Below are 20,341 nucleotides of genomic sequence, written 5' to 3' on the forward strand. Positions count from 1 at the left end.
GGCGCATTGCACGTGCATGTAAAAACATCGTGTTACATCGTGTCCCATAGCCAAAAATTTGTTCCAACACAGGGATAAAATAGATTCATTCTATTTTGTTGCTAGGACAATTGTTGTTGCAGGGATAAATGTTGTGCTGGCAACCCTTCGCTGGTTGTTGCAACATATTTTTGCAACATAATTTGTATTAACCAATTAAAATCACCCATATGACCATTAAAATATTTACATTAGGTCAACCTCGTCCCCAGGCCCATTTTTCTCTTTTTGACGATCTCGGACGGCGAGAAGAAATGATCATTTCTTCGCGCCGTCTTGGATATCAAAAAAGCGAAAAATTGCCCTGGGAACGAGGTTGACATTAGGCATCTTATTCTTCACTTTTTTTATGCAGAGGCTGAAAAAAGCGTTTGCCATCATTCTCGAAATTGACAAAGCCCTGTTTCCACTTAAAAAATATACCGTGTTAAATTTCCACTTATACATAAAACGGCGGGAAAAAAAGAAAACACTTTCTTTACACAATCGTTACGATTAACAGCCGTTTATTTTATTACGAAGACATGTCATCAGATGAAAAGAAATATTTGTTGCACAAACTATTAAAGGTGAATTTCATGTTCTTATTCAAGAAATGAAAGTTTGTGATGATCATTAAAACTTTTAAAAACAATTTTAAATGTGTTCACAAAGATTTGAGTGCTTGTTGTCTTTGCTTCCTAGCTGAAAAATAACTTATATCGCTAGAGGACTGTATTAAGTGCAGAATTTTAGTGCAGAAGTAACACGCAGAATATTTCGCGTGAAAAATAACAGACATGTGCAGAAATATGTTAATTACATGCTTTATTTGCAGCAACAGTAAGCGAGATAGATAATTCTATACTTTAAGAAACGCATTTATATATTTTTTTCAAATAGCACACTGAACATAAATATTAATCCCTTGTTATTATTGCGGGATATTAGTTCAAATTGTTGTTGCACAAAAATTAGTACACATGAGGTATTCACACAGGAGATATATTGGGATAGCCTTGTGTAGATATCCTAAGGTAGAAGAATAATATTGCAATTGTAAAACAATAGGGTCATAAGATAAATATTATTTCTCCAAAATTCGCCTGATCTAAAAAATTTTTATCCTAAGTTGAAAATATGCAATGCATAAATTGTATTCATGTTTGCGAATTTCTAATAGGATATTACTTTTTAGATGTCCCGAATGTCAATTGATCTGAAATAAATTCTGAATACGTTTTTATCAAGCCAGCCACCTGCTCTTAAAATAAATGAAAAACTCCATACGCCATTATGTTTTAAAGATAAATAAAGACGGTGTGAAGCAAATACGACATCGGTGAAATTATTATAAGTAAAATGAAAGAACTATTACCGCATCTTCTTCTTGGAATGTGTTTTAACACGATTTTATGTCAATATATACCTATATGGTGGGAAATAAAGCCTTATGCGTACACGGAAAATAACGAAACCAAAGGAGTTATCATTGACATTTTTAAAAAATACAACCAGTACTGTGAAGATTTAAAAGTTAGTTTCTCAACGGAAACTAATTTTAAAAATAGCTACAAGGAATTTGTGGAAATTGCAGAATCAAATTTTACACAAACGCATCAACTTATACGCAATGGCAGCGAGAGAGATATAATTCTCTTCCCTTCTATTACAACAAATATTACATTAGCAGAGAAAAATTTTGTTGCAAAGACATACGCACACTCTCCAGGTGCATTTGTTATTGTGAGACAAGAATCCATCTCTGCATGCAAGAAAATGGCGGTTGGGTTTGTGAAGACCATCCCTTTGTTGTGTTTAGGGCTTTTTACTGCAGCATCAGTTGGTATAATTGTCTGGTTATTGGTAAGCGAGTCATATTACTCGCATGTCTAATACTCGGAAAATATGTACTAATGTAAAGTTGTACAGTTTGCTAACTTAAAATTACCAGGCAACATATTTCTTTTAACCGCGTATCGGTATTTCTTATAGGAAAAAAGATCGAATGCTGACTTCAAGCGAAAGTTTCCTTTAGGAGTACTGGACGGATTTTGGTGGGCATTGATCACAATGTCAACAGTGGGGTAAATAAGTTTTAGAAATAACTGTTTATGAATATTATACTTGTTCTTATACTAAAATGTTATGTTCTTTGTTTTTCACTTAGATATGGAGATATGGTCCCAAGAAGTCTATTCTCGCGAACCATCAGTTTCATCTGGGTACTTGTTGGTCTCATGTCTAGTGCTATTTTAACAGCCACTGTCACAGATACGTTGTCTGATCCTAACTTTATAAAGATTGAGGGAGAAAAGGTACCATTTTTACTTTTACGAAAACTAACCTTCAAAATTTCAAAGATGTGACCTCAAAACATAGTTATGGTTTCTTTGATTATTAAAACATGTTCCAAAGCAGGGTTTACAGAAAAAAATATAATATAATAATATAATTATGAATATATAATTATAAAAACTTTAGGGAAACCCTAAAAATATAATAAAGAACATGGAATTTTCTAAAACTCACCAAAACCAAAAAAAAGTCTTGACATAACAAAGTAAAAATCTTTTGTTTGTGTTTATTTTTTTTTTCTGCCGTTATTGTAATCTACATTTCTCAAAGTACCTACGGTATTTTTGAATACCCAGACAGCTGCGACTACTTTGGTAGGGCGAAAAAATTGCGGGTACCGCGAGCCTCATACAGACTCTTTTTTAGTCAAAAATCTTTTTATTACTTGAGTACTTGCAAATATCTTCATAGGTCAAAAAAAATTTTCAGTCCTTTGCTTCTTTCAAGCAAAACTCGAACTTTTCCTAATCCTTTTACCTTCGAGCTTTCAAGAGAATGAGAATTCAAAATTTTTTTGACTGCGATTATTAAATGGAATTGTGAAAAGAAGCATAATACTAAGTCCTCTCCTCCCAACAAGCCATAACCCTTATACAATCATTTTTGACAAGTGATGTTGTAAGCTGCAAAGCGTTCACAGGCTTGGAGAAGGTAATGTCCAGCTATGACGTGGCAGCTAGATGTCTGAAAAAACACTTTACATTGCGAAGAATTAAGCTTTACTCTTTTTACCACAACTCAACATAGGTTAAACTATTTCTCAACTGCGCATACTTTTCTTGAGAATTGAGAGAAAATTAGACAGTTTTTTCTTGGTGAGATAAAAATATTTTTCTAGGATTTCGACCAGCTTAATACCAGCAAACTTTACTTTGCCGAAACTAGATATATTAACAACTTTGAGGAGCGAATAAGCATACAGACAAGTTTAAAGCTTCCCAGCAAAATATACAGACAGATCAGCTTTTGATCCTATATTTCCACAGTATAATAATAAAACTCCACCATGTATAAAGTTTTAAACATGGCGAACTAACCAGCTGTGAAAATAGTAATTGCTGTTACTTTCTTTATAATTTTAGGTTGCAGTGTTGGTATATTCCGCAGAACAACAGATTGCAAAGCAATACAATGCTAGACCGCTAGGTATGGACTCCTTTTCTTACCTACTCAAATAAGAAGAAAGTAAAATGAAGGTCAATGTCATAAGTAAATGTGTGCAGATATCCACTGCGGGTGTAAGAAGTTTCGATGTTTTTAGCTTGACCTAGCTTTATCCGTATTAATTGCACTGCAAAAAAAAATTCTATTTTGCGCGCTATATTCTTGCGCAATAGCAATATGAACGTATTTCGTGCGTATTATTTTGCGGGCAGGTTCAAGGCCCTGCCCAATAAGGGAGGGGGGACAGCAGAGTTCATGTTATTTAGGCAAAATATAGATCTTTTCCTTTTTTTAAACCGTAGAACTATCCTGCTTGTACCTGTTTCTGTTCCACAAAACCATACAAAACCTTTATTTCCTGCAAAACCATACAAAACCTTTATTTCCTGCAAAAAGTATATTTTCGCGCTTTATTTTTGAACTAATTGGCGCGATAACAATTTTTTATAAACGAGCGCAAATAAGTGCATGCGAAATAACGTACGAATTATATAAAGCCAGCGACGGTGACTTTTCTTATTCTAAGCTTAGATCTTCCATATCGATTCTTCGTGTTCTTTCCCACAGTGCATGTAATTTTAGAAAGAGACAATTACGAAGAAGTTTTAACTGCTCTACGGAACGGTGATGCATACGCAGCACTTATCAGCTCCGACATCGCTAGTTGGATGCAAGAGAAAATACGAGGGGAAGACGACGATGTCAAACTCAGTATTGTTTACGAAATCCAGCAAGAAATTCCTGTTGGGGATATCGAGTATAATTACATCAAAGCCAAAGAAAAAAATTGGTTTAATGAATCTTGCTTCAAAGAAAACATACAGGAGATTGTTACTGAGACTTTAGCCTTTTACTACAAACACACAGTGGTAAGTTAATCTTAGGGTTGTAAATTATGCTGAGATTGATATACAGAAAAGCTGCATTTTTCTATCTCTCTATCTCGAACTCGCAAGGAACTAAAAAATTTGTTCGAAATAGAGAAAGTTCAAAATGAAGAAAGGAAAATACCTTAGGCGGACCACAAAGGGATTGAGACTTTAGTTCGAGATAGAGAGAAGTTCGAGATAGAGAGTAGTTGAGATAGAGAGTAGTCGAGATAGAGAGATTCCATGGTAAATATCCTCTCTGGAATAAACACTCCTACTGCATAAACGCCTCTGGCAAACACCGTCATCTATGACATGTTCGACCACAGGTTGTTCTTTGTTCACAACTACACAAAAGAGTGCGTCAGCAGTCAGTATTGACTCATCGGGGCTAACAGCAAGCTGCACCAAAATATTTTGGGACAGCAAGCTTTTCCAATATTTTGGGGGAACTTTTAAATGATTCTCAGCTTCTAACAGGGGTCCTTCGTTTGCAGAGATAAAATTTATCAAGTCCTTCGTTTTCATTTTTTCTGAGTAGAAAATACGAGTTCTCTGAAGAAACCAGAAGAAAGGAGGTTGCTGAAATTGATTCGAGAAAACGAAAATTCGAGTTTACGAGGTTGGAGCTAACTAGTGATTTTGGTAAACTTTTCATGAAGCAGCGAAGCTACTTAATCAATTATCTATGGCATCAAATTTTCAGAACAAAGCGCCACTCTGAAATATCCTGACATTTGTTAAAGCGTACAAAATTCAAAATTTTTCTTTGGCATCGAGGAGCTCGAGTACAATTCACAGACAACATTTTTACTAATACTACAAGACTACAAGATTACAATCATGTTGAAAACGTTAATAAAAATGTACTTACACAGATTACTACAAGATATAACTTCCAAATAATATCGAGATATGTGCATTGTATGCAGTTTTGGCCAAGTACATATGCCCTCTTTTTCACTCACCCATCCATCTTTCACCGTCATTGGATCAGACAATGAAATATTCTCAATTTTTTTTGTATATATTGAGTAAAGAGTTAACTGGACATCCTTCTTCGTATGCAGCGTAAGCTCTGTAAAGATGAAGGTTAAAACTAGAAAAAAAGTAGTGGCAGAATAATGCCCTTGGCTGCTAAGAGCTGTAGCTAGCTAGCTACACAGTGAACAAAACCCAGTTTATATCGAAGAACGATTTTCTTACCTTGCAACCAGTGTTTCGATGCTTCCCATAGTAGATTTTTTCCGTACGGACAAGTTCTTTTTAATGCCAAAGAATTGAAAAACTTAAAGTCTTCTATAGTTAAGGTTTCTGTTTCCACTTAATAATTTTTAAATTCCCGCAAAAACAGTGTGTAATTTGCAGAACGTTTTTAAATCTAGAAAAATGTGCATTGTAATATATGCTTAATTTACAGCATTTCAATTTTTTACTCACGCACTTTGAACTTGTTAAAGTTCACAAAGGATTTAGGGCTTGGGATTTGACTTAGGTTATTTAGTTAGATCTGATATCTTAAACTGGGACAATTCCTGCTGACGTTAACCTGGCCTATTTTATCGGTTTCCAGACTTTCATATGGACCGGTGCGTTTTAATTGTTTCGCAATGCGGTTCCTCACGGCCCTACACATCTGTCAAAGCAGAACTCTTGCAGCCCTTCTGCTGCGGACATGCGACAGAATACTGCCTTATTCCTAAAAATTATAAACAGAATTCTAGAGCTGTGTGATATTGCAGAAAAAAGTTTACAATTCGCGGCTGGTTAAAAACGCGAAAAATTTTACTTGCCGCCTGGCAATCTTTCTGGCCTTTTCCTGACATATTTCTATTACATTTAGTTCGACGCAACTTATACTCCATCTCTATTTGAGACTTTCCATCCAAAAACCGGACTTGGTACATATTTCATTGTAGCTGTAGTCGTTTTGGTCATGGTAGCAGGAATGGAGGAGTTCGTATACCGTCAATATCACAAGAAGAAGGAGAGTGTAGAAAAAGACGAACTGGAATTGACACAAAAGCAAAGTTCGAATTTCAAAATACATGTCAACAATGAATTGGTACAACTGAACAGAAACTTTCAAGAAATGAAGTCAATCTTGCAAGGGCTTGAAAAAAGATTACAAGAAAAATAAGAAAAAGCTTTAGATAATAATTAACAATAACACATTCGAAACACCAAATAGAATTTTAACCACATGCATCAAAACTTGATTGTGTAAAAACAACTTAGAAATATTTAAAAAAAATATAAATTGATCATTTTTTCGAAGGGATGTTTTCAAAAATATGTAATACATAAAACCTACTTTACACTTAATTAAACAAGTTATATATGTAAGTATACCCATACAAAACAGGCCTTATTGACAGCGTACAGCGACTGACAGTTTCCATAGAAAATATGCACGGAAGACTTTCGTAATGTCTATTTGTTTTATGTTTTATCTTGCGTATTTTATGATGTAGCACATTCACATTCATTCATCTAGAGAGGTTGAAGTATTCCGGTAACTCTCGGTTTATCTCTTCGTTAAATCGGAAGAACAAGGAACGTTTCGGGCGAATTTTCTGTAAACAACTTAATCCAAAAAATTTAATTGTGCTTATTATTTTAAGACAACAAGAAGAAATTAATCTTATCACTTAAACTATCTTTTTAGGCAAATCTTGTTCATTGATTTTTACTTGCCTGAAGGTGTATACGTTGCCGTACGAAATATATAGCTTTTTATAATTTTTAATTTCATCTAGTTTCGCGTTTATCGCGTTCTTTGCTCTTTGTTGCGAAAGTTTTTGCCTTTGAAAATTTAAAACCGCAAAACGCAAAAGCTTTATCACGCGAATTCATAGCCAATTTATAAAACGCGAAAGTTTTTCACGCGAAAAAATGTTTTTTTTTCAAATCCAATTTAAGGCCCTTTCCTGAATTAAATTCGTTGTTAACAAAAAAATCAATGACCCAGAAAAATTGTTCTAAGGACAGTATTTCGAATTAAGGAGTTTACTGTATGCATAAGCATAAAAATATAATAAAAGATTATCTTTTACTACATCTCTATAGCATAAGTTATTATGAGCAAACCCAAATGCATTTGAATTTTTTTAAACATCTAAAAAAATTATTTTCTTATCTCTAATAAATAATTCCACAGTAGATTGATGTTTAGTGAATTCAAGAATATTAGTTTTCAAAATGCCGAATATCAATTGAAAATATCTTTGAAAATATATTTTTCAATCCATCCACCTGTCCTTTAAAAAACAAATTAAAAATTCACGTCATCGTGTTTTAAATATGGATCAAGGCACAGCAAAGCAAATATATCAGCATTGGCGAAAAGATTAAAGCAAAATGAAAGAACTGTTACCGCATCTTCTTTTTGGAATGTGTTTTAACACGATTTTCTGTCAATATATGATACCTATATCCTGGGAAATAAAACCTTATGCGTACAGGGCGAATAACGAGAGCAAAGGTGTCCTCTTTGACATTCTGCAGAAATATGATGAATATTGCAGTGAATTAAAATACGAAAGGTTTTCTGTCGCAAAAGATCACTTTAAAAACAACTACAAGAAATTTGTAGAGTTTGCTGAATCAAATTTTACACAAACATATCAAAACGGCAGCAAAAAATATATATATCTCTTTCCTCTTTTTTCACCAAACCTTCAATTATCAGAGAAAAACTTCGTTGTAAAATCATATTTCCACTCTCCAGGTGCATTTGTTATCGTGAGACAAGAGTCCATCTCATCGAACAAGAAAATGACGGTTGGATTTGTAAAGACCATCCCTTTGTTGTGTTTAGGGGTTTTTACTGCAGCATCAGTTGGTATAATTGTCTGGTTATGGGTAGGCGAGTCAATTCTTTTGATTTTATGAAAATATGCAATGGCTTGGTTGATTATGCAATAATAAAAACAAGATACACACATATGGCGTACATGCTTGATTAAATGACGCTTATTAAAAAAATTATCTTCTTTATCCGCCAAATAGACACGTTAAGTTAAGAGTAGTCTTAGATATTCTCCCTTAAATTCGCGCTCGTTTGTGATAGAAGTATATTTGATTGGACGCCCTTGTACGCTTATTTAAGAGAATAAGTTAAAAGGGCGGTGCCTATTTGGAAAAGGGCACCAAATCAAGAAGTTAGAGTGGGATTTCTGCTAGCCCCGTGAAAGTTGACTCCTAGACTTCTTACCTCATATAATAAAGCAACATATCTCTCGCGACCATGTAACTGCACCTTTTTATAGGAAAAAAGATCTAATGCTGACTTCAAGCGAAAGTTTCCTGTAGGAGTACTAGACGGATTTTGGTGGGCATTGATCACAATGTCAACAGTGGGGTAAATAAGTTTTAGAAATAACTGTTTATGAATATTATACTTGTTCTTATACTAAAATGTTATGTTCTTTGTTATTCACTTAGATATGGAGATATGGTCCCAAGAAGTCTATTCTCGCGAACCATCAGTTTCATCTGGGTATTTGTTGGTCTCATGTCTAGTGCTATTTTAACAGCCACTGTCACAGATACGTTATCTGATCCTAACTTTATAAAGATCGAGGGAGAAAAGGTAGTTCTCATTTCTTCAGAAAAACTGATTGTGTTTTCCGTTACTTTTCATGTTTTAATTTTAGGTTGCAGTGTTGGTATACTCTGCAGAACTACAAATAGCTAAACAGTACAATGCTGTACCGCTAGGTATGATAATTCAACTTTGATTCCTATCGCTTTATTCATCAAGTGGAATTTGATTAAAGTAGTCACATTTTTACTGCGCAGTAAAACTGTGACTACTGCGCAGTAGACGAGTTTTTACTGCGCAGTAGTCAACGCTCTACTGCGCAGTAAAACTATGTTTACTGCACAAGCATCAAGAAACAATAGAATAGTTGGTCCACTGCGCTGCAGAACATGTTCTACTGCGTAGTAGTGGTATTTTTACTGCGCAGTAGAAATATATCAAGTGCGCAATAAAAATATATCTACTGCGCAATAGAACATGTGGTACTACTGCGCAGTAAAATCGCGACTACTGCGCAGTAGTCAAAGTTTTACTGCGCAGTAGTCGCGATTCTATGACGAAGTACCACATGTTCAATTGCGCAGTAGATATAATTCTATTGTGCAGTATAATTCGGTCCACTGCGCAGTAGGATATTGACTATTGCGCAGTAGAACTTCATCTATAGCGCAGTATAATAAGGGCTTTGACTTAAGTTTTTAGACAATTTTTCCGGGATTCCATAAAGGTTGACCAGATTTTTGAAACGCGAGTGTACATCAAGAAGATTATAAGAAAAGTTTGGCATGTGCTTCCGTTTGTAATATATCATATTTTAATTTGATTGCTCCTTCGCTACTTTTAGTTTGACTTTCGTCGTGTTCATTCATTTTAGAGATGGATATTAAAAAAGACATTGCCCAATGACGATATCCTAAAATTGATTTTTTTAACGTTATAAAAAGGAATTAAGCATGAGAACGCTATATCGGATTTCAAATTTTCGATTTCAAATATTCTTATATTCTTCTTGGTGTACACTCGTGTTTTATGGAATGCCAGATAAGTTGTCTAAAGACTCAAGTCAAAGCCCTTATTATACTGCGCAATAGTTGAAGTTCTACTGCGCAGTAGTCAATGTCCTCCTGCGCAGTGGACCAAATTCTACTGCGCAGTAGTCAATGTCCTCCTGCGCAGTAGAACTGTGACTACTGCGCAGTATAATTGTTTTACTGCGCAGTAGAATTGTTTTTACTGCGCAGTAGTGATCTATTTCTGCTGCTCGACAATAGTGGCAGATATGGGCCACCGTAGATTCTTCGTGTTCTTCTCCACAGCGCATGTAATTTTAGAAAGGGATAATTACGAAGAAGTTTTAACTGCACTCCGTAATGGTGATGTAAACGCAGCACTTATCAACTCTCAAATCGCTAGTTGGATGCAAGACGAAATACGAGGGGGAGAGAACGATGTCAAACTCAGTATTGTTTACGAAATCCAACAAGAAATTCCTGTCGGGGATGTCGAGTATAATTACATCAAAACCAAAGAAAAACCTTGGTTTAATGAAATTTGCTTTAAAGAAAACATACAGGAGATTGTTACTGAGACTTTAGCCTCTTACTACAAACACACAGTGGTAAGTTATCAAAATTGTTGGAAAACTTATTTGTTTACGTGACATAAAAAACGTACGTTTAGTGTGAGAACTAGGAGAAGACTTTCTAGGCCAGCCACGTAACACATATATTATTATTATTATTATTAACCAGACCAACAAAGCCATAGCCTATGGCTTTGTTGGTCTGGTTAATAACGGGGACCATGGTCCTTACTTTAACAACAACGACGACGATCAACGACTCTTTTTTTTTCAGCCTAACGAGGGAGTCTTATTCAAATAAACAACACCAAACAAACAAAAACAGGTTAAGCGTTGCATTTTCTGTAGATGTATGGCTTTTTAATCAGTCATTTAAATGTTTAAAAAAAGGTCCCCGGCTGCTGTTTAAATAATAAGCCTAAATTTTATGAAGCGTGTAAGCTGCTTAATTGATTATTTACGACATCAAAATTTAGATCAAAGTGGCGCTTGTAATTTCTCTGACATTCAAAATCCTAGATCTTCATTTAGACATTCAGGAGCTTACAATTTACATAAAACAATTTTACTATACAGCTGCATAATAATGAAGCAAAGGATCCGTTTTATAATTCCTAAGTTGGTCAGAAAAACAAATGCACGATTTTTTATAAGTAACTCCAGTTTTTGTATAAAATTCGGGTTGCTGATTTTTTAGGTCAAAATGAGTACTGGTCTTGCTTAAATTTTGAATCACGCAACTTTACTTGGTCTGAAAGTTTGACTGTTGTCTCCTTTTTCATATTGGCACGGCGTCGCCAGCATTTTAATCACTACTTGCATTCTCCCTGACTCTGTTGTGTGCATGTTATTTAGATTAAGATTTTAGTGACCCATCCCCACGTCCACAAAGCGGTAAAAAAGTGACCAAATTTCAGTTCGGTGACTAACATTTTCCAGACTTTTTTACCGAGTTTTTTTTAGTTGAATAAGTTTTTTCTGATTATTAATTTCTCTTTTTTAATACATTAAGAAGCAAGATGGCCCTGTAATAACAGCATAAAAAGTTTGAATATTTTTGGTTTAAATGTTATATGAAAATGAAAACTTCTGAATTTTCTTTGCATGAATAATTGTTTTTTTATTTTAATTAGTGCCTGTTTTTTGTTTATTGCTTATTTATCTGTTTTATACGAATTATTTTAAAATTTGTCGGTTCAAAGTGACAATGCTGGTAAAATTTTGCGGGTTAAAAGTGATTAACTTTTTTGCAAGTGAATAAATTTTTCGGTGTTCCGTCACCATGCCACTCTAATTTCTAAGCGAGATGACAGGACGAAGATCGGGAAATGAAGCAAGATTTAACAATGGCATATTTCTTTTACATTTAGTTCGACGCAACTTATACTCCATCTCTAGTTGAGACTTTCCATCCAAAAACCGGACTTGGTACATATTTCATTCTAGCTGTAGTCGTTTTGGTCATGGTAGCAGGAATGGAGGAGTTCGTATACCGTCAATATCGCAAGAAGAAGGAGAGTGTAGAAAAAGACGAACTGGAATTGACACAAAAGCAAAGTTCGAATTTCAAAATACATGTCAACAATGAATTGTTACAACTGAACAGAAACTTTCAAGAAATGAAGTCAATCTTGCAAGGGCTTGAAAAAAGATTACAAGAAAAATAAGAAAAGCTTTAGATAATAATTAACAATAACACATTTGAAACACCAAATAGAATTTTAACCACATGCATTAACATACAAAACTTGATTGTGTAAAAACAACTTAGAAATATTTAAAAACAATATAAATTGATCATTTTTTCGAAGGGATGTTTCACCCTTATACTGTACAGGTACAAATGATATAATAGTTACAGATACATTGGGAATAGTTTCTATTGACTTATTTTCTCTTGGTTTTGAGGGTAAAACAGGTCTTAATCACATCATTCTACCGCTGGCAGTTTCATACGAAAACACAAACCCAATATATCTATAAGTTTTTTTTGCTTCTATTTTCACTTAAACATTCTATTGCCGTTACTATCACTTACAATTTCATCGTTCACATTATATAAAAAATTGAAGTTTAACGTTAAAATAGCCTAGCCGTTTGTATTTTGAATTGATCTTCTGGTAACTTACGGTTCATGTCTTCGTTTTACCTGAAGAACTACGCATGACCGTATTCTATGGTGTTTTTTATCTACTGTTTTCCGGTTTCTTCTTATATGTATAAGTTATTATCTGCTACCCCAATGCCTTCAAATCTTTTTAGTCTTTCCAAAATAGTGGAGTCTGAAGCCTAAAAGAGAGTTAGTCCTACCTTAAAAGAGACATTATGGCATCGCTTTAAATCTAAAATTTAATTTTTGTCATTTGGAAAATACGAAAGTTAACGAGAAATATACTTCATTATTGAAAACAACATGTCGCACAATGTTATTCATCGACTACAGACGACAATTTTGTCCGAATTTTTGTTTGTTCGAAAAGGCACACGTTTATACATTTCGTAATGTTATAAACACATAAATAACGATTCATCTATAATCACAACTCAATGAAAAACACAAGATAAAAAAATAAAAGAACGTCCATAACTTTCTCAAATAACTTTTAGTCAATATTCCTTTATCTCACAAAAACCATACATAATTTACGACTCAGAACACACTCAGAATACTTAAATTAAAGATAATAAATAAACCTGACACATACGCGAGGTATTGTCTTTACAAGAGCATCACTAAGTACAGGCTTGTATGCTTTCACGGAGAACACATCAATGAAATGCGATTCTGTGTAGTTGATATACATAATTGCAGGTAGGTTGAAAGCTTCGCAGTACGAGAATACTAAAAAATTAAGAAGAAATACAGTCAGGTGATACAACACACTGAAATTACTGAGTAGTAAGTGAAAGGAGCTCATTTCCGTAAGGTCTAAAATATTTTACTCGTCCACCACTATCAGAAGCGCAACAAAGCTTTCTAAATACACCAACAATGCGACATAAGGTAAAAATTTTCTATCAAAAATTCATGAAATTCACTACTCAGGTTTCCTCTCCAGCCAGTGAGCATGTTTATCACACATCATAAGCACACAGTTTGGTAAAATATTGTCATTAATCAAATGCTTCTTACAATTTTTAAATTGTTTGCTTTCTAACTAAAGTTAATCCTTATGGTTAGTTAAAAAATATCTCAGTTTTTAAATTTTCTTAACATATACAAATCTACCTGAAAAGGAATATATGTAAAGATTTCAAAAAACTATCAAATTCTATATTTTAACAAAATGTACTTTTTTCTGGTTAAAAAATTCTTATAAATTTGAGGTGGCATGGTACAAAGATTCAAATCCGACTTACGAGCTGCTGGAATATCTTTAACTAGATTTCCTTCCTCCAACGGCGAGACTGATGTATCGCATTGTAAGGTAGAAGACTTCATATGACGTAGAATGTCGTGATCAGAAAATCTAGCTTCTTCGTCTCCTTGGTAGAAACTTTTAGCAGATGAGCATAAAATAACTAGTTTTTCAACCTTTACTGCAGATAAAACCTTAGAAAAATGCAATGAAAAAATTAGCAAGAGCCTGGGACAGGTATTATCATTGCCAGCAAAAAATAACAACACCCTCTGCCAGTGTTTCTTAATAACCCTTTTCGACTCTACCGACTTTTTGGAATTTTACACAAAATCTAGGAAAATCGGATTTCGGGCAATTTTTGAGATTTATCGCCAATGTAAAAATAGAAGATGCATTAGCCAAACTTTTTAGTCTCACAACAGCGACGGATTTTTTTTTAAATTTTTTCGAGAAGTTATTTGACACGATGTTAGCAAATCCTAATATCTCGCAGAAATCAAAGTCAAATTTCGCGACGAAAAAGAATTTGACTACATTTTTACCCCAATTTAAACCTCTTTAGCTGCATTTAAGTTTCTGTAGGAAATAAAGTAAAGAGGTTGATATTCAAATACAAGCGATCAAATAGCGCAAAATTGGATTTTCAATTGGCATTTTATAGCATTCCAGTTTTTTTCTTCTCGCGTTAATTTTAGTTGGTCGCTACAGAAAAGATGAAATCATGTCATGGGATGAATAGAAGCAAATAAAAACGTCAGATACAAAACAATACACTGCTAGGTATTAATTCCCCTATAAAACATCTAAACGGCCTAAGTTTGGTGCGGGAAATCTAGGGATGTGAGCAACTGGACCAAAGTTAGGTTAACCTATCCATTTCGAAAAGCGCACCAATAATTCTATAATCGTCTTTATCTGATCAGCGTTTATGATTTACGCAATAAGCAACAAGAGAATTATTGTGGTGGTGTGGGGCTGTTTTAGAATCTTTTTAAGGGATTGTTCCTTGTTTTTTATTAAATTCCTCCAATTATCAAAAACACCAAACCTTCAATAAACCTGACACTACTCAAAATACCTATTTGGCTCCAATCAGAATATCCTTTTTTTATACTTTCCTTAGAATTTTGTGTAAAAAAAATCTAACCCCTAGAAAAATTGGCATCTCTTTATCGATTATCGCAAAGAAAAGTGATGTGTCATGAATAACTGGTTCGTTATCTATTTTGTCCACACAATACTTATCATTATAAAAAAATTTAAAATATTGTTTTCCCGACAAGGCTGTGTGTTTACGTGGAAACTGTTTTGACAGTAATCGCTATCAATTCGATTCGACGACACTCGTTTTAGTAGAAATCCGGCTTAATTGCCAATCTGTACCTACCGTTTCAACCCAAGAACTACAATCTTCTGCTTTTATATAGGTTTTCATCAAGCAAAGCAAATTTTCACTCAATTGGTACAACATACAAGGATCCTTATTTTTGGACTTTTTGGCATCGTCACCACATTTTACGATAACTTCTGCTACATGCTTTGACGGTAGATTATAATATATTTCTAAAAATGCGTTAGCAGCTTTGCCTATGGCAACCACCATAACCTTTCCATGTAACCTAGACACGAAATTATCGATTAAAAAAAATAAGGATATGTTTATCCATAACACAAGGCTCTCTATCAAAGTCACTTTACTAGATAGAATAATTTTTAAATATGCACCACAACAAAGAGCATTCTTATCCAAAAAAAACAAATACCAAAGGTAAACGCTTCAAAACCCAGAGTTACGACTCAATTACCAACACATTTCCCTTTCATTGCTTATTACTGGTTGAAGCAACCACATATCAAAAAAAAAAAAAAAAAAAAAAGAATTTGAAACACTTTTTGTGTTCCCTGGTTTAGAACTCTGCAATTATCACAGAAAATCTATTTAATAGGGTAGCAACAGACTTAAAAGAGTATTCCTTTGATCAAATTTTAAACTAAAATACACTATTCTTCAGCATTCGTACTATCAAAATTTGAGGCTCAGCGAAACATTATTTTTCCAAATTTTTTGGAGATTTTTCAGCAAATTGTAAAAACCCTGCTTTCAAAATAAGCAACATACATGTTACATTCTTTGTGCATCACAGTAAACTGACATTTCTTGGTCACATCTTCAACTTCATATTGTTCTTCTTCTTCCTGTTCAAAATCTACAGCTTGATTGAATGTTTCACTAACATCCCACAATCCAAAGGGAAGGACAGCCATAAGTTAAATTATTAGACTACCTGCTTGAAAACAGACTTCCTAAATTAAATTTAAAAAGGATCATTACAATAAGACTATAGAAAATCCGACAACGGACCTTACAGCTAAACATATTGCTATATAAATATAAATTTTACAGTAACTTTGCCACATCGTGGCTTTGAGTTTGCAGCAGATAATTTGTACATCTTTTTATTTAATAACAAGAGCTAGAAACTTTTTAGGTTTGACACATTTTTCCATACGCGTACTCATCAGGCATCAGGCAATCATCACTTAACAGTATCTGAGAGATGATCTCTTAAATCTCTCAAAGAAAGATCTTTTTATCAACAAACACAGACGTAAACTTTTTTTCGGCAACAGGGACAGTTTTCGTTGATTTTATTGCTGGTTTACCCAAAGCTAGCCCTTCTCTTTTGACCTAACTGCTAATTAAGTACTGGGTGATCATTATTTGTCGTCTACATCTTACCAAAAAAAGGAAACCTTGAGCTATTTTCAATAAAAACATGAAACAAATCGTGAAATATAAAAAATATATAGAAAAACAATTTAAAATTTAATTTAATACAATATATTACTCTTTCAAAATAACTTACAGAACGTATTATACAACAGTACAAATATTTACAAGCTCTATAAAACGTTGCCACCAACAAGATAATAACCATTCAATAAAAACAAAAATTCATATCACCGATTACATTTGAGCATTATTATTAAATTTGGTTACTTATTCCGTCTCAGGTAACAATCAGTTCGTAATTAGTATAAAAAATGCTGAAAAGTGATCAAAACTACCTTCTACCTTAAATATGTTTTACTTTGAGCATGTCGTACTTAAAAAAAGGACTAAGTTAAACAGGCTTTATTTACAATAAGTTTACCTTAAATAGGTCCTTCCTTAAACACACCCTACATTCAAAAATATTTACATGGTAATCATATTTCGTGAATAGAACAGTGAGAATTCTGAACAAATTCAAGTGTACAAGTTATCAACATCCAATATACCACAATCATATATCATACATTCTGATATTGGTCGTTCATTGAATGTTGGTACATTTTCTAGCTTGTCTAATACTTTCAACCCTTCCACCACTTCACTAAACACAAAAATACCACAAAATAGAAAAAACACAAGTCCAAAAATCAAAGCAGACATTGAGTTTAGTAAATTTAAATTTACACAAATCAATTTCGCAAAAAAAATTGTTTTACCACATTTGTAGACAGTCCTGATACAGATACAGTAAAACCTTTTTCAGGACCACCTGAACAAACTTTATAACAAGTATAAATGATAAAGAACCTAGCATTACATGCAGTATTTTAGGAGGTTCATACTATCTACTAAGTACACAAAAAATTATAAAGCAAGCCATGGCATAGGATTTTCGTAATACTGGCCATGTGCAGGACATGCGAATGAAAGACTAAAAATTTACTTCGAAATAGCAAAACTTACCCAAAGCTGACAAACTGGCAATCCATCCACGGTGTTGGTTGCAGGGTAATAAAAAATTGGGAGGCATTACTATGTCTTCCCTTGTTTGCCATACCCACAATTCCACGTTTGTTGTTTGGCACCGAATAATTCTCATCTATAAGTGTGCATCGCCAAATTAAAAAGGGACAATTTTTAGAATCTTAGCAATTGCAAGAAATTGCAAGAAAGTTAATACACTAATAAAATTATTTGCAGTTCCGTTTACAGATTTTCACATGACGAATTTCACATGAAGAACACAAAATGCGTTTGGTAACAAACATTTTGATTGCGATTACAGTACTTCGTACCTTCAAACGTTTCACCATATATGGACCAACCACCATCACCTTTTCCATGTACAATGTCTACAATCAAACAACATTTACATTCATTAAATAAACGTAGGGAGGTCTGGCAATGAACAAGCTGGTTTTAACATATACACGAAATAAACGATACCTCCCCCCTGTATCCATCCATTTTTGACGATTCGATGAAACAGGCTGTCTTTGTAAGCTAACTTCAGTGGCGGATCATGTTTGGCATTTTCACATGCATCACCAACACATAGCTGCATGAAGTTGTCACAAGTTTTGGGAAGTTTATCGTTAAACAACTAAAAAAACGTTAGTTTTAATTTAGGAAATGCATAAAAAGAGTTCTTAAGGTTAAAAAAAGTCCAATTTCATTTAGGATTTACAAAAAAAATTCATTATCAAGGATAAAATACATATATCTAGATTAACCTCTATTAACAAGCGCCCATTTTTTTCTTTGCCAATGGAAATATCAAGGTAGACATAATGATGCTACAAATAAAAAAGAGTGAAGTTCTTAGTGTACGTTAAAAAAGAACATTCTGATAAATTTAAATAAAACTAGAGAATCCTTAAGAACAGATGCAACTAAGAATTAGAAATATGGAATCACAGGTGTAAATTAAATGTGCTTAAAATTATGTCATTTAAAGTAACCAATGGGTGGAACATAAATTGAAAATTTGAGCGGTGTAGTTGGAAAAACAAAAAAAGCAGAGCAGTAATTCACGAGTAATTTTATTAACATCCTTGTTTTAAATCTCATGACCATCCAATTTGGTCAAATGGCAGATAATTAATGTATTTATCATTTAAAACATAAAAATGTGAAATCGTATTGTATAATATCCAACATTTAAAAGTTTGAAATTATAGTCAAATATACCTTCCCAGTCATAAGGCAGCCAACTTATTTAAAATGGTCTCTATTGCTTTCCCTTATCTTTTAGTACAAATAAAAGATGACTACATTTCTCATGCAACAGTCAATTTTTTAAAGTACAAAATAAATAAACATTTATATGATGGCCAAGTTTGGAACAAAAACGTTTAATTTAATTTCTCGCAAACAAGTTAAATGCTGAATGACACCACGCACTTATCACACGGAAATCAAGTCCTCTACATGCTGATGGCTTTCAGTGACTGTACCACTGTGAAATGAAAATACAGTGCTTGATAAGGCAGCCAGGAATTGGACAGCACCAAGGATTTTTATAAAACAGCCACTCTTTTCTTTTTTTAGTTACCTTTTTAAAGACGTTTGACAGTAACATTAAAGTATTTCCAATTGAAATAAAATAGTATCCCCTAACCTTGGTACTTTTCAAATATTCTTTGTACTCTTCCTTTGCAAGAGCGTAAAATAACGGAAGCGGTCTAAAGGTAAAGTTTGCAAAAGTAAACAAAATGTCAAACACACAAGAGCAAGCATATGGCTTTAGGGTGTTATAAATTTTGTTGTTTAGTATCATTTGGGTTAGGGTTTCACTCTTTTGGAGAATATTTTTCAACTTTTACCTGAATTCTTGGTAATCATGTTTATCACCTGCCCATTTTATAAACTCTTCTGCTGATCCCAGTAATACCTTATCAACAAAAACTAAGGTTGTTCCAGAATATGACCAAAGTTCACCACCTTTTTCCTGCAGTAAAACGTAATGTAAAAGCTAAACCCAAATTACTATGCAAAAATACTACAGGTTTCATACTACATACTATGACAGATAGTATCCAGTTATAACACATGATAGATATATCTTGAGAAAGACTAACCAAGATATACCTCTTAACATTTTGATTTAGACACTTTTATCAACTTATTAGTTTGACTCTTATTAGTAGTATTACAAAATGTTCCACTTAACCAAAATTTCCATTTTGTAGCTAAAAAAGCATACCTGTTTTTTTTCCTCCAAAAATTGCAACCATTGATATTCCATCATTCCTTTGCATATAGGTTGAAAAAATTCACTATCAGACTTTTGATACAAACCCTACAAAATAAAGGGTAAAAATGATACCATCAACCCTTTTAATCTACAGATATTGAACATATAGCATGAATTACTAATATTTATAAGTGCCAAATCTTTCATGTGTCTGAATAAAAAAAAAAAGGGATTACAGAACGTAAAAATGTATACTCCCGTTATCTATCCAAAGTACTTTTTGTTGATTTCCCTACTCACCTCTGCTGTTACTTTAGCTTGATAAAACTCAGCATCTTTCATAAGACCAAATACTTCAAGCTGATATTTCCTTGATGGCATTGTTCATAAATTTCTAACTAAAGTAAAACGTATCATCCTTACAGAGTTGAACTACAGAAAAAGATATTAATTCTTTGTTTCACTTGTAC

General features: G+C 33.5%; 4 protein-coding genes across 4 annotated transcripts; 2 read left to right on the forward strand and 2 right to left on the reverse strand.

Annotated features, from left to right (window-relative positions):
* Positions 1 to 1,283: 1,283 nt before the first annotated feature.
* On the forward strand, positions 1,284 to 6,834 carry LOC130645084 (uncharacterized). Its single transcript, XM_057450941.1, has 6 exons — positions 1,284 to 1,884; positions 2,014 to 2,105; positions 2,189 to 2,336; positions 3,459 to 3,522; positions 4,123 to 4,409; positions 6,253 to 6,834. The coding sequence occupies exons 1-6, from the start codon at positions 1,381 to 1,383 to the stop codon at positions 6,547 to 6,549; spliced, it is 1,392 nt and encodes a 463-aa protein (XP_057306924.1). The 5' UTR covers positions 1,284 to 1,380; the 3' UTR covers positions 6,550 to 6,834.
* An 843-nt stretch (positions 6,835 to 7,677) lies between these two features.
* On the forward strand, positions 7,678 to 12,416 carry LOC130645087 (uncharacterized). The gene is made up of 6 exons (XM_057450944.1): positions 7,678 to 8,273; positions 8,681 to 8,772; positions 8,856 to 9,003; positions 9,068 to 9,131; positions 10,287 to 10,573; positions 11,908 to 12,416. The coding sequence occupies exons 1-6, from the start codon at positions 7,770 to 7,772 to the stop codon at positions 12,202 to 12,204; spliced, it is 1,392 nt and encodes a 463-aa protein (XP_057306927.1). The 5' UTR covers positions 7,678 to 7,769; the 3' UTR covers positions 12,205 to 12,416.
* A 95-nt stretch (positions 12,417 to 12,511) lies between these two features.
* On the reverse strand, positions 12,512 to 16,226 carry LOC130645089 (proteasome assembly chaperone 1-like). Its single transcript, XM_057450946.1, has 5 exons — positions 16,019 to 16,226; positions 15,287 to 15,518; positions 13,898 to 14,090; positions 13,243 to 13,379; positions 12,512 to 12,826 (listed from the first exon to the last, which is right to left on the reverse strand). The coding sequence occupies exons 1-5, from the start codon at positions 16,162 to 16,164 to the stop codon at positions 12,749 to 12,751; spliced, it is 786 nt and encodes a 261-aa protein (XP_057306929.1). The 5' UTR covers positions 16,165 to 16,226; the 3' UTR covers positions 12,512 to 12,748.
* A 499-nt stretch (positions 16,227 to 16,725) lies between these two features.
* LOC130645088 (probable inactive peptidyl-prolyl cis-trans isomerase-like 6) lies at positions 16,726 to 20,293 on the reverse strand. Its single transcript, XM_057450945.1, has 9 exons — positions 20,172 to 20,293; positions 19,881 to 19,976; positions 19,501 to 19,625; positions 19,296 to 19,359; positions 18,409 to 18,471; positions 18,122 to 18,278; positions 17,971 to 18,027; positions 17,639 to 17,774; positions 16,726 to 17,276 (listed from the first exon to the last, which is right to left on the reverse strand). Exons 1-9 carry the CDS (start codon positions 20,250 to 20,252, stop codon positions 17,150 to 17,152), a joined length of 906 nt encoding a protein of 301 aa, XP_057306928.1. The 5' UTR covers positions 20,253 to 20,293; the 3' UTR covers positions 16,726 to 17,149.
* Positions 20,294 to 20,341: the final 48 nt, after the last annotated feature.

Source organism: Hydractinia symbiolongicarpus, chromosome 5 (assembly GCF_029227915.1).
Source record: "Hydractinia symbiolongicarpus strain clone_291-10 chromosome 5, HSymV2.1, whole genome shotgun sequence".
Taxonomy (NCBI): domain Eukaryota; kingdom Metazoa; phylum Cnidaria; class Hydrozoa; order Anthoathecata; family Hydractiniidae; genus Hydractinia; species Hydractinia symbiolongicarpus.

Coding starts and splice junctions, on each gene's coding strand:
- LOC130645089 (XM_057450946.1), bottom strand. CDS start 16,164: ATGGCTGTCCTTCCCTTTGGATTGTGGGATGTTAGTGAAACATTCAAT. Junction 15,519..16,018: donor ATGCACAAAGAATGTAACAT/GTATGTTGCTTA, acceptor TTTCGTGTCTAG/GTTACATGGAAAGGTTATGG. Junction 13,380..13,897: donor TAAAGATATTCCAGCAGCTC/GTAAGTCGGATT, acceptor TTAATTTTTTAG/TATTCTCGTACTGCGAAGCT.
- LOC130645088 (XM_057450945.1), bottom strand. CDS start 20,252: ATGCCATCAAGGAAATATCAGCTTGAAGTATTTGGTCTTATGAAAGAT. Junction 19,977..20,171: donor AAGCTAAAGTAACAGCAGAG/GTGAGTAGGGAA, acceptor TTTATTTTGTAG/GGTTTGTATCAAAAGTCTGA. Junction 17,775..17,970: donor ATATGGTGAAACGTTTGAAG/GTACGAAGTACT, acceptor GCACACTTATAG/ATGAGAATTATTCGGTGCCA.
- LOC130645087 (XM_057450944.1), top strand. CDS start 7,770: ATGAAAGAACTGTTACCGCATCTTCTTTTTGGAATGTGTTTTAACACG. Junction 8,274..8,680: donor GTATAATTGTCTGGTTATGG/GTAGGCGAGTCA, acceptor ACCTTTTTATAG/GAAAAAAGATCTAATGCTGA. Junction 10,574..11,907: donor CTTACTACAAACACACAGTG/GTAAGTTATCAA, acceptor TTTTACATTTAG/TTCGACGCAACTTATACTCC.
- LOC130645084 (XM_057450941.1), top strand. CDS start 1,381: ATGAAAGAACTATTACCGCATCTTCTTCTTGGAATGTGTTTTAACACG. Junction 2,337..3,458: donor TAAAGATTGAGGGAGAAAAG/GTACCATTTTTA, acceptor TTATAATTTTAG/GTTGCAGTGTTGGTATATTC. Junction 4,410..6,252: donor TTTACTACAAACACACAGTG/GTAAGTTAATCT, acceptor TATTACATTTAG/TTCGACGCAACTTATACTCC.